This window comes from Diabrotica virgifera, chromosome 9, assembly GCF_917563875.1.
Source record: "Diabrotica virgifera virgifera chromosome 9, PGI_DIABVI_V3a".
NCBI classification, from domain to species: Eukaryota; Metazoa; Arthropoda; class Insecta; order Coleoptera; family Chrysomelidae; genus Diabrotica; species Diabrotica virgifera.
The window spans coordinates 35,959,434-35,973,900 of NC_065451.1; the positions used below are offsets into that span (position 1 = coordinate 35,959,434).

Genomic DNA, 14,467 nt, shown 5'->3' on the forward strand with positions numbered 1-14,467 from the left:
TTTTAACAGTCGACGCGTTAAGTGTTCATGCTTCTATCGCGTAAAGCAGAGTCGACAAAAATATATCACCTTGCCAGCCTAACTCTCAAGTCTAATTTCAGTTCTCTTGCACAAAGTAATAGTGTGTAATATTTCTTCTCTCTAATTAATATAAATTCGCACTGCAACTAGGTAAGGGAGAGATTCTTGGTTAAAGTTTGAGTCTAGCAGATGGATAGTCGCTCATCAGTAGCACGAACCTAGTATAGTAGAGTATCAAAATCGTAGACACTAAATTCTGAGAAATCATAATTAAGTTTTAATGACAACACTTTTGCCAGGTTTTGATTACAGATAATTTATTAACTTCTATATTAATAACTTATTAACTTACTCGTAGAAAAATAATACTCACCTTGGAAGATTTACTGTAAAATCTGGCCAAAAATCTAGAGAAGAAGCTGGAATATTAACTCTCTATAATGAAAAGGAATATATTTCTACCTGGGCGGGAGGAAAATCTACTTGTAATAAGATTGGGGGAGTCACCACCGTTTTTCCTGCAAACATCAAACCAGACATGGAGTTTGTGTCATATGCAGAAGATATTTGTAGGTAAGGAAAATTACTTGCTAATAATTCAATTCATATTAAACATTAAATCACGAAGATTATATTTTTTCTCTCATTCTTTAGATTATTCCCATTAAATTTCCACAATTAAATTTCCTACAACATAGGATTGGTTAAAATTTTTAAAAATTGTCACCCTTGTTGCAACATATGAATAATTGCGAAAAAAACCATAAAAAAAAACAAGTATTCGCATTGTACGTTTGTCAACCATTTATGCTAAACTTAGGACCTTCATAATATTTTACCCAGAAAAAACTTTATGATATAATAAAATAATACTGAAAATTTCATTAAGATCAATTTAATAGATTTTGCAAAATAAATTTTGCAATCCCGCTTTCGCAATAAAAATTCATTTTTTCAAAATGCTGCAAGACTGAAAATAAAGCAGATAGTAAGTTGAAATTTTTTTTAAATATAGAAGACCTTTCATCTGAAATTTGCAAAATTAAAATCGATTAGCTACCACGGCGCTAGGAATTTTTTTAAATAAACATTAATTTTTGGTGCTACGCGCAGGACAGCGGTGTTCGATTCACACAAGTTGATTTTCACCAAAATTTCTTCCAATGTTTATCTGATATTATATTATTTTCTTGCTCTATATTTTGTTGTATTTTAATATTTTAACTCCACAAAAATCACACTAATTTGATTATTGTTCGTGAAATATTGTTTAAACAATTGCATATGTTTAAAAATAATAAACTTTTATTCTCTAAGTTAAAATATATTATGAACAAAGAAAACTTTGCTAAAAAAAGTGTTATTTGAAAGGACGTTTTTATTTTGCAATAAACAAATTTATTTATTTATATCGAAATGTACTAAAAATTAAAATTTATCAATCATTTTCAAAGGTCATTGGAATGCCCAATCAGAGCAAACGTATCCGCTGTCCTGCGCGTAGCACCAAAAATTAATGTTTATTTAAAAAAATCCTGACGCCGTTGTAGTTAACCGATTTTAATTTTGCAAATTGCAAATTAAAGGTACAGTATTCTTATATTTGTAAAAAAATCTAACTTGCTGTCTATTTTATATTCAGTCCTGCAATATTTTGAAAAAATGAATTTTTTTGCGAAACTTGGATTGCAGAATTTATTTTGCAAAATCTATTAAACCGATCTTAACGAAATTTACAGCATTGGTTTATTTTATCAAAAAGTTTTTTTGAGTAAAATATGAATGGATGAAAGACATAAAATGCGAGTTTTTTATGGGTTTTCCGCAATTATTGCTATTTTTCAACAAGGGTGGCAATTTTTAAAATTTTTAGCTAATCCTATTTTATGGGAAATTTAATTACCCAACTTTTATGTTTGTGTTATTTTTCTCGAAAATGAATACTTTTAAAGTTATAATCAAAAAACGAAGAAAAAAGTCGAATTTGTCCTTCATTTTTTGACATTTTGATTATTTAAACAATGTTCCGGACCTTTTAGAGTGGGAGGATAACTCAAATATTATTATATGAGTTATTTTCAAGCAATTTCTGCAAAAAAATATGAGTCACCTCTCAACATCCAAATGTAATAATATTTTTACAGATGCGCCCTGGTCTATCTATCTTCTGCTTTTCTTAAAACCGTCTGCATATGTGTGTTTAACTCGGTCCAGTAGCGAATATTTTTCAGCCAGAATATTTGTCGTCTACCTTTTTCCTTTGATTTTATCCTTTATAATCAACTGTGACAACTCGTATTTATCATTTCTAACTATGTGCCTCAAATATGCCGTTGTTCTGAAGCTGTTTCCTTGTGGCATTTTTATAATTAACTATTTAGATGGGAAATAAGCCACAATTAAATTGAAAAAAAAATGTATTAACGTTTTGACGCCCAAATCGGGTGTCGTTGTCAAAATACACCCTACTACTAAATTAAACAGAAATTTTGTTGCTTAGTAAAAATTCTTCTTTTTGGGTTTTTTCTGGGTTTCCCTTGTGATTTACTATGGAATCTCTAACGCGAGAATTTTACTGTCACCGTTGCATTTGGTTGTCTGTTTAAAGACAGATCACATGCTATGATTTTTTGTTGTGGCGGATATTCTTGAGTTTGGGGTTGATTTCATGTAATCGAATGTACTATCTTTCAGGAAAGTCGTCCTAGGAACGCCACTCATAAATATTAGCAATATCATTTTAAAGTATTATACTTTAAAATGTAAAATATATGTCTGAATTGCCGATATAAATGAGTCAGATTAAATAAAGAATTTTTTACTAACAACAACATTTTTGAAAAAGGCTATAGCGGGATAAGATGGTCAAAAATGCCCCCGCACCGATCAGCCTCGCTACTTATGTTTTCGATAAAGGATATAAAAATATGCAATCATGCACATTTTTAGCTTCCCAGAGGTCCTAAAACTTTTTAAATCGAGAAAAGAAGAATTTTTAGGTTTTATTTTTTTTTGAGCGCAGTTTTAAGTTAAAAAATCTGAAAAAATTCAAGAGGTTGTATCTTTTGAATACAAAACAACCTTATTTTTTTTAGATTTCTGTAATTAAAAATAAGCCCAGGAAAAATTTTTGAAATTTTCAAAAAATTTTTAGGTTATGATAATATGATTTGGCCAACTTTTAAATAGTATTTTTTTATGTACTTTTTGCCGTTCTTTTGAATGGCAGAGGCAGAATTTTTAATATCGAAGCGGAAAGGACGAAAAAATTGAAAAAACCGTTTTTGGCTGTGACGAGATGCATATCGGGACAGCCAATTTTAGGATTTAGGATCCTGACTACAACAACTGAAAAAAAAACTAAAAGTGTGAATTTTGTCATAAAATTTGGTATGTGGGGTTTTAATAATATTTGGAACAAGTTTTCCAAATAACTTTATTCGATATCTCTAACGCGAAACAAATCGAATAGCATATCGAAAATTCACCCTGTTTGTATTAGGCCGCGTTTAAAACTTAAAGTTTAGTTGACTATTTTAAAAATTGTGAACCATCAACCTCTATGACTGTGCAAAATTTCAAATCTGTATATATTTTGATAGCCGAAACATAGGGGTGTCTTCATCTTAAATGCGACACACTGTATCTTATTAATTTGATAATTTATTGCAACTAATATAGTCGTATTTTTATAGATTAAAAATATAAAATCAAAATACTGACTAATTCACTAATTTTATCATAAAAAGTTCAAATTGATTGCATTGAAGTATTGAACCAATTAATGTGTAATACTTAATATATTATAATATACAGAGTGAGTTTTATGTATGGAAACAATCAATTATCTCGGAAATGGCTTGCACGATTTTTTTAGATTGTGGTGCGTAGGGGTTTTCTAACGTGGCCGATATTATAGTAATACTTACATCGTTGTCAGATCTTCCGTTTTTCTGAATATCTAATTAACTTTCTTATTTCAAATGGAACACCCTGTATATTTTTTGCGTTTTAAAGTCCTTAAGAAATACTGATTATTTTCCATGTTATATTCCCTATACCTAAAGGCCATAATTTCGGAGTTATTGCTAGGTACATTTATTTTAAAAAACTTTTTAAACAAATTATAAAAATCAATTTTTTCGGCCTGGGTAGACAATATTTTAGGTTTCTTTGGACCATTGGGAACAAAAAAGTTCTTTTGTAATTTTTCTCTAAAGTTAATCCTTTTCGAGTTATAAATAATTTAAAACTGAAAAGAAATCGAATAATGACGATTTTCAAGGGTAAAAAAGACAAATCAAAAATATTATTTTTGAAACTGCGAAGTACAGAAATTCAAGCTGAAGCCTTATTTTATCAATTAACAATAAGTAATTTGAGCTTGTTTCATTCTAAAATACTGTTTTTTAGTTGTTGATGCAGCCCGATCGCCCGTCCTCTCATATGCGCTTCAATAACATTTATTAAAAAGCAATGTTTTAGAATCAAACGTGCCAAAAAATTTTATAGCGAGCTCCTGGAAGAAGGGTTTAGCTTGAATTTGGGTAAACAGCAGTTTCAAAACTAATATTTTTTATTTTTGTTTTTGAACCTTGAAAATGGTCATTATTCGATTTTTTTCAGTTTTAGATTGTTTATACTCGAAAACGATGAATTTAGAGAAAAATTATAAAAGACCTTTTTTGTTCCCAATGATGCAAAGAACGTAAAATAATGCCTACACGGGCCTAAAAAATTGATTTTTATAATTTCTTTAATTTTTTTTTAAATCAATGTAGCAATAACTCCGAAACTATGGCATTTAGGTATAGAGAATATAATATACAAAATAATAAGTATATCTTAAGGACTTCGAAACGCAAGAAATATATAGGGTGTCCCATTTGAAATAAGAAAGTTCATTAGATTTCCAGAAAAACGGAAAATCTGACAACAGTGTAATTATCACTGTAATATCGGCTGCATTAGAAAACCCCTACCCACCAAAACCTATGAAAAACGTGCAAGTCGTTTCCGAGATACTTCAGGGTTTCTATACATAAAACTCACTCTATATTATATATAACTATTATAAAATATAATATATTATATTATAATAATTGTAATAATATTATTATACATATTAATACGCATTAATTGGTTCAATATTTTAATGCAATCAATTTGAACTTTTTATGATAAAATTAGTGAATTAGTCAGTATTTTCATTGTATATTTTGAATCTGTAAAAAACACTACTATATTAGTTGCAATAAATTATCGAATTGATAAGATACAGTGTGTCGCATTTAAGATGAAGACACCCCTATGTTTCGGCTATCAAAATATATACAGATTTGAAATTTTGCAGTCATAGAGGTTGATGGTTCACAATTTTTAAAATAGTCAACTGAACTTTAATTTTAAACGCGGCCTACTGCGAATCCACAAATAGGGTGAATTTTCGATATGCGATTCGAAATATCGCGTTAGAGATATCGAAAAAAGTTATTTGGAAAAGTTGTTCGCACTTCAAAATTCACACTTTTAGTTTTTTTTCAGTTGTTCTGAAGCTATTTTCTTGTGGCATTTTTACAATTTTAACTATTTATAATGGGAAATAAGCCACAATATTATTAAAAAATGATTTTTATTAACGTTTCGACGCCCAAATCGAGTGCCGTTGTCAAAATACAAAATATTACTAACATAAACAAAAATGTTGTTGCTTAGTAAAAAAATTCTTCTAATAATTTATTTAATTTGACTCATTTATATCGGCAATTCAGATACATATGATACATTTTAAAGTAGAAGACTTTAAATTGGAGTTAATTTTAAGTTGGAGTTGATTTCATGTAATCGAATGAACTATCTTTCAGTAAAGTCGTCCCAGGAACGCAACTCATAAATATTGGCAATATCATTTTAAAGTCTTCTACTTTAAAATGTATCATATGTACCTGAACTGCCGATATAAATGAGTCAAATTAAATAAATTATTAGAAGAATTTTTTTACTAAGCAACAACATTTTTGTTTATGTTAGTAATATTTTGTATTTTGACAACGGCACCCGATTTGGGCGTCGAAACGTTAATAAAAATCATTTTTTAATAATATTGTGGCTTATTTCCCATTATAAATAGTTAAAATTTTTTTCAGTTGTTGTAGTCAGGATCCTAAATCCTAAAATTGGCTGTCCCGAGATGCATCTCGTGACAGCCAAAAACAGTTTTTTCGATTTTTTCGTTCTTTCCGCTCAGATATTAAAAATTCTGCCTCTGCCATTCAAAAGAACGGCAAAAAGTACACAAAAAAATACTATTTAAAAGTTGGCCAAAATTTCAAAAATTTTTCCTGGGCTCATTTTTTATTACAAAAATCTGAAAAAAATCAAGTTGTTTTGTATTGAAAAGATAAAACACCTTGAATTTTTTCAGATTTTTTACAGTAAAACTGCGCTCACAAACAACTAAAACCTAAAAATTCTTCTTTTCTCGATTTAAAAAGTTTTAGGACCTCTGGGAAGCTAAAAATTTGCATGAGCGCATAATTTTATATCCTTTATCGAAAACATAAGTAGCGGGGCTGATCGGCGCGGGGGCATTTTTGACCATCTTATCCCGCTATAGCCTTTATTAGTATTTTGTATTTTGAAAACGACACCCGATTTGGGCGTCGAAACGTTAATAAAATTATTGTTTTAAATTTAATTGTAGCTTATTTCACATCTAAATAGTTAAATTATCAAATACGCTGCTTTTCTACTTTTAATGGTAGTCAAAACTTCTCTGTCTTTTTCCATTTTGTACAACACGCTGATTTAAGCTATTACACTGATCCCTCTATTGTCATTTTTGAACTTTTGTCATCTTTTTTTGAAAATGGAGGATATTTAGATGATATGTTAATATGGTATGATAGATTCCACTCATCTGGAATCTCCTCTTCTGCTTCGATTTTATTGAATAACACTGATATAAAGGATACGAATGATACGATCCTTGTCACTCCATATTTCAGCAGTTCCCTTTTTATGTTCCCTGGTTCTGGTGCTTTGTTGATTTTGGTTTTCTTTATTTTAGTTATATATTCATCCGTGATTTCGACCTCTTTTTGTTACAAGGTTTTATGAGATATATTCCGGTCTATTCTAATGCAATCATTTTGTGTAATGCTTTGTTTACTCCTGTAATGTAATTTTATAAGTGGGTTTTCCGATAAGTACTTAGCCTCTACGCCCGATGGCACTACTGTCGCAGGAGAAATCTACCATCGTGTAATACATTTTTGCAGACGGCCTGTGTCAAAATATCAGCCAAATCGGACTCGTATTCGTAGTTTTGTTTTAGTGCAGCCGATATGTGAAACAATTGTGCATTTAATGATAGAAGTATATAATTTGGACCACATATACTGCACATATAAATGTTCAAATTTAGATATGAGGCCATCTCAGATTTTGCCTTTTACAAAAATGGCGGGGATTCAAAATGGCGACTATACATTGTGACTAATAGCACGATAACTTTTGAACGAGACTTCAGATTTCAACCAAATTTGGTATATAGGTTCTTTTTTTTACGTATAAGATCATGGTCTTGAACCAGAAGAATCGGTTTACCAGAGGTTGTGTTTTTCCTGATTTTTATTTAAAAATATGCTGTTCTTTTTCAATTTTTTCACCTTGTATGTATTAATTTTTCAAAAAGTTAATACCACCATTGAAAAGAGCGTAAAAATATTTTTTAGGAAATATTTTTAACTTTTTAGTTATTTTAATTACCATTTATTTAATAAATGCATAACGTATGTTCACATGTACCTATGGGCGGCAGATTCATTTTGAATGCCCGCAATTTTTGTAAAAGACTAAATCTGAGATGGCCTCATATCTAAATTTGAATCTTTGTATGTGTAGTATGTGTGGTCCAAATTATTTGCTTCTACCATTAAATACACAATAATTCTTATATTATTATTTGCACGAATCTACCGCACATAGGTACCTACATGTGAAGATACATTATGCATGTATTAAATGGTAATTAATATAACTAAAGAGTTCAAAATATTTCCTTAAAAATATTTTTACGCTCTTTTCAACGCTGGTATCACCTTTTTGAAAAATTAATATATACAGGGTGAAAGAATTGAAAAACAACATATTTTTACATAAAAAAAAACAGTAAAAACACAAATTCTCGTAAACCGATTCTTCCGGTTCAAAACATCGATATTATTCATCAACAAAAGAACCTATATACCAAATTTGGTTGAAATCTGACATCTCGTTCAAAAGTATCGTGCTATTAGTCACATATGTATAGTCGCCATTTTGAATGCCCGCCATTTTTATAAAAGCAACAAAAACTGAGATGGTCTCGTATCTAAATTTGAACCTCTATATGTGTAGTATATGAGGTCCAAATTATATGCTTCTACCATTAAATTCACAATAATTCTTATATTTGCACGAATCTGCCGCATATAGGTACATGTGAAGATACGTTTTGCATTTATTAAATGGTAATTAACATAAATAAAAAGTTAAAAATATTTTCTAAAAAATATTTTTACACTCTTTCTAATAGCCGTATTAACTATTTGAAAAATTAATACATAGAGGGTGAAAAAATTGAAAAAAAAAAAACAGCATATTTTTACAAAAAACCAGGAAAAACACAGCTTCTGGTAAACCGAATCTTCCGGTTCAAGACCTAGATCTTATACATCAAAAAAAGAACCTATATACCAAATTTTGTTGAAATCTGAAGTCTCGTTCAAAAGTTATCGTGCTATTAGTCACAATGTATAGTCGCCATTTTCAATCCCCGCCATTTTTGTAAAAGGGAAAATCTGTGATGATCTCCTATCTAATTTTGAATTTTTATATGTGATATGTGGTTTAAATTATATGCTTCTATCATTAAATGCACAATTCTTATAATATTTGCACGAATCAGCCGCACTATTTTGACCGCTTGTGTAAGCGTAGTGTCGCAACATGGTGGGTTCCGTGAGCACTTTTAGCTCGCCGCTATTTGATGGTAATATTATAGGTTTTACCCGTGTTGAGCTGGCCCCCCCCCCCCACTTGCAAACATTAAAAAACAAATAGCCCTGATTTATGAGCTATTTATGAGCTCTCATATTCCGCAAACTAAAAATTTTGAGCTCGTTCCACTGAGCAGGAATTTAATACCCCAGTGTCAGCTCCCCCCACTACTTAAAAATAGGAATATTGAATCGGTTTTTGCGGCAGAATTACGAGCTATTTATGAGCTCTTGAAATTATATAGTTTCGATTTTTGAGCTCAGCCCCTTCACCCCCAAACAATCCTTTAATTGATTTAACTTAAGAGAAAGATGCTGAGAAAACTTAAAATATATCGTATTACGAATATAATTGCTATAGCTTATATACTCTCAGGGGCGGCTCGTGATAGTACAAGATGGTGAGGCACATTACACTTGAGGAATATTACAGTAGACTCTCTCTATAACGAACACGGGTATTACGAAGTTTCGCTTATAACGAGGTATGTCCAACATCTGTGTACTTACCGAGGCCAGTGCTGTAATAAATTCCACCGCCTGTAACTTCCTTCCTATTTATCTGTCGACCGATATTGAATATCGTAGGAAATTTCCAATTTGCGATGGCCAAGTTTCATTGTTGAAGTCGATGATCGACACCTAATAAACTATGTAGGAGGCTTTAAAACATTTCAGTAGTGGTGATATGTACTGTTTTAAGTTCCTTTCGTCATGTAAATCAAATATTAAACAGTAACTTACAAGTTACATGACGCTAGCCGGAATGGCGTTACGTCGCTGACATCTGTCTGTCGTTGGTCTTCTTCTTTTACATCCTAAACATAATATATTACATAATATTGTTGTCTGATATAACGAGATCCGCTTATAACGAGGTAATTAGTACGCCATTTCAGTTCTCGTTATAGAGGGAGTTTACTGTATTATTATGGTTAGCTTTTCTTTAATAGCCGGAAGGTCGATTTTGTGGCGTCATAACGTCACAAAACGGCACCGTATTTATTTTAAGGCTTGCAAACGAAATTAAATAACAATTATTTTATTCGCAAAAGAAAGTCGAAAGTTCTAAGTCTATAAGATCGTTCATACTCTTATTAGCTGTTTTTTTAGCTAAAAATAATTAATATGATACCACATATCAAAACAGTGTGCGTCAGATGTTTCGTCCTTTCTTGGTCTCATCAGCGTTGTACAGTCATATTAAGCAAAATTTACATTATATACTACATGACAAGAACGTACAACTGATTTCAGTGGCGTAACCAGGGGGTTTTTAGGGGTTATAAGCGCCCCATACCCTTAACATCCTCCTTAATTCCATACCCCCGGAGACCCATACCCCCTTAGGATCATCCTGGTTACGCTGTTGACTGATTCTTTTATTATTAATCACTTGCCAAAATGAAATTATTGTGCGCAATCAATATACCTTGAAACACGTGATAATTTCATTTGGAACCAATCTTATACTGTAAATGTATTGAATATATAGGAAATAAAAACAAGCAAGTAAGCAAATTACTGTTATATTATAAGATTGATTTTTTATGTTAAATAAACTAAGGGTTAAATTTTATTTTTTTGGTTTTTTTATATTTTTTATTAAACAGCGTGCTTAAAAGTAAAATTATTATGAAAGAAATCATAATTTCTAATTTTTTTATTAATTTACTTATTTAATTGACATTTAGAAAATGGCATACAGCTAGTCACAGCATGATAACATATATTCTAAACATCTAATTATACTAATAGTAAGTAACCAGAGTGTAAGAAGGCCAAGTCCACAACAAACTGCTTTAACAAACTACCTAACTAAAACTGCAAAACCACGCTAGAGGCATATTTTTGCCAGCCTCTGAAAGGATATTTAATCCCGGCTCCAAAAATATTTGATTGCGGCCGGCCGATCACCGCCGGTTTCGTAATATGCTAGACAAGGACCCATCTGAGGCAGTGCTTCTGCTATAATTTGAGAAAGTGAGAATGAGACGCATATATACTCCCACGTAGGGTAGGTACCTACCGATGTATTTATGAAGAACGCTTAACAAAGATACGGGGTCAGGGCCGTACCTACCTATTTTTATTTTTTATCATAAAAATAAAGTTATTAAGTTTTATAATAAAAATTAAGTTACTTAGCAAGTTTCAAAAAGTTAAATTGTATTTAAATAATTGATGATGAAATAACGAAAATAAAGTTATTTAGCAAATTTCAAACAGTTAAATTGTATTTAAAGAATTGATGATGAAATAACGAAATAACGTAAAGAGTCGATTGATATACCGGTGAGGCACTGCCTCACCTGCCTCATAGGACTAGCCGCCACTGTATACTCTAAGAATAAACTATTAAATCAAGAGCATTTCGATTATTGAGCTACAACCCCTTCGCCAGAAAACCACCCTATCTTCCCGGCTTAAGAGAAAGTTGTACTTCAAATGCGTTAAACTAATTATTTGGCGACTACATATCATTTAATAATTTATAAGCTTCCAAATTACGCGCATTTAGATCAGTAAATTGCAATTTATTTTGTATAGTGCAGTCACTGAAGGTAAAAATAAACGATTACCTTCAATTTCGGTGAACCTTCATCGATTTTCACGAAAATTGGTCAGTGGTTAGAGGATACGTCAAGAAACAAAGGTGACATGGTACTACCTTGCGCCTTTACCCTGAGGGTGGATACCGCCCCTTCTCGGGGGTGAAAATTATTTTATAAAAAATAACTGCACAAATCAATAAAAGAACAAATTAAAAGCAAAATGTATTATATAAAGTTAATAAAATAAGTAAATACTTTTTAAGTAATTAAAGATCAAAAATTTTAATTATTTGTGAAAAAAATGCATGTTTTGAAGAGGTTTTTTGTAAATCACTGAAAAACTGTAAGTTTTTACAAAAAAGTTAATAGTAGTTTAATTCGTATAGCTTATATTCTAAGAATAAACTCTAAAATCACGCGCCTTTCGATTATTGAACTACAACCCCTTCGCAAAAAAACCATCCCATATTCCCGGCTTAAGAGAGGGTTGTACTTAAAATAATTTAAATTAATTATTTGTCGACTATATATTGTTTAATAATTTATGAGCTCGCAAAATATACGCATCTCAATTATTGAATTGCCATTTTCTTTATATAGTGCAGTCACTGAAGGTAAAAATCAACTATGACCTTCGATTTCGGTAAATCTCCATTCATTGGTGAGCGGATTTTGATACTATCAACTTTTTCTGGATCTTATTTTTCATAGGTATTTCTAAGTACTTTGACAAGTATTTAGTACCTAAGTGTTATAAAATGGATCTCTTTCCCGTTATTTAAGCTTGAACCCTTAGATTTGAACAGTCGCGGAAAAAAATATACATTTAATTACCAATAACTTACTTTAAATTAACATTAAAGGGTTTTTCAAGTAAGCAATTTATTATATTTTTTATTAGCTTCAATTTTAGTGATGAAAACTTTTTTGTAAAAACTTACAGTTTTTGAGTCATTTATGAAAAATCGCTCTAAAGCATGCATTTTCTTTCCAAAAATTAAAATATTTGATCTTTAATAACTCAAAAAGTATTGATTTATTTTAATCACATTATATAACAAATTTTGCTTACAATTTGTCCCTCTCTCGATTTGTGGGGTTATTTTTAATAAAGTAATTTTCACTCCCGAGAAGGGGTGACATATACCCCAGGCTAAAACCCTAAGTTGTTATTGTCAATTCGTGAAAATAAATGGCGATTTACCGAAATCGAAGGTAATAGTTGATTTTTACCTTCAGTGACTGCACTATAGAAAGAAATTGGCAATTCAATAATTGAGATACGTATATTTTGCAAGCTCATAAATTATTAAACGATATGTAGTCGCCAAATAATTAATTTAAATTATTTTAAGAACAACTCTCTCTTAAGCCGGGAATATGGGGTCGTTTTCTTGCGAAGGGTTTGTAGCTCTATAATCGAAAGACGCGTGATTTAAGAGTTTATTCTTAGAATATAAGCTATACGAATTAAACTACTATTAACTTTTTTGTAAAAACTTAAAGTTTTTCAGTGATTTACAAAAAACCTCTTCAAAACATGCATTTTTTTCACAAATAATTAAAATCTTTGATCTTTAATAACTTAAAAAGTATTGACTTATTTTATTAACTTTATATAATAAATTTTGCTTTTAATTTGTTCTTTTATTGATTTGTGCATTTATTTTTTATAAAATAATTTTCACCCCCGAGAAGGGGCGGTATCCACCCTCAGGGTAAAGGCGCAAGGTGGTACCATGTCACCTTTGTTTCTTGACGTATCCTCTAACTACTGACCAATTTTCGTGAAAATCGATGAACGTTCACCGAAATTGAAGGTAATCGTTGATTTATACCTTCAGTGACTGCACTATACAAAATAAATTGCAATTTACTGATCTAAATGCGCGTAATTTGGAAGGTTATAAATTATTAAATGATATGTTGTCGCCAAATAATTAGTTTAATGAATTTTAAGTACAACTCTTGATTTTATAGTTTATTCTTAGAGTATATAAGCTATATGAATTATATCCGCAATACGATATATTTTAAGTTTTCTCAGCATCTTTCTCTTAAGTTAAATCAATTAAAGGGTTGTTTTGGGGTGAAGGGGATGAGCTCAAAAATCGAAAGTATATAATTTCAAGAGCTCATAAATAGCTCGTAATTCTGCCGCAAAAACCGATTCAATATTCCTATTTTTAAGTAGTGGGGGGGGGCTGACTCAGCCCCCCCACTAGGGTATTAAATTCCTGCTCAGTGGAACGAGCTCAAAATTTTTAGTTTGCGGAATATGCGAGCTCATAAATAGCTCATAAATCAGGGCTATTTGTTTTTTAATTTTTGCAAGTGGGGGGGGGGGGCAGCTCAACACGGGTATAGGTTTTTTGGGTCGCTGAATCCAATGGTAGTGGTCTGGAAGCCCAAATGTGGTGCGTTTAATTGTTGTTAATAAATTATGGTAAAATTAGGTGTTTTTCAGGAATTATTAGAACCTCTGTAAATAAACTGATAGTGTTAAAGTCTTCTGTGATGTATCTTTGGTCGCAGAATCGAATGCGACTAGTCGCGATTACTCAAAATATGTTCTTATTTTGTTAATAACAAAATAATTGTTTATTCGCCGAAAAGCTCGAAATGCGTTATCTACAGCAAGTTTGTAGCCTTTTCATAGTATTTTTATACGCTAAATCAATTGCTACAAGTGGTGATAGCTTAAACCACGTTCCGACTTTGTTATTAAGAAATTATTGCAAAAATAACGGTTTAGGTATAGTACGTTCACTCACGGTTTTTGCTCTATATTTTAAAAAACCACTTAGAATGACATGAAATTTGGCATAAACGTAGCTAACACGTCAAACA

The 14,467-nt window shown here is 30.9% G+C and overlaps 1 protein-coding gene across 1 annotated transcript in view; it reads left to right on the plus strand.

The window, feature by feature from the left end:
* The window catches only part of LOC114329374 (sensory neuron membrane protein 1-like), a 93,983-nt gene that overhangs the window by 20,727 nt on the left and 58,789 nt on the right, over positions 1 to 14,467 (plus strand). Inside the window, exon 5 of the mRNA XM_050662029.1 lies at positions 380 to 594. Within this exon, the coding sequence (XP_050517986.1) occupies positions 380 to 594 (215 nt within the window). The remainder of the gene's footprint in view (positions 1 to 379; positions 595 to 14,467) is intronic.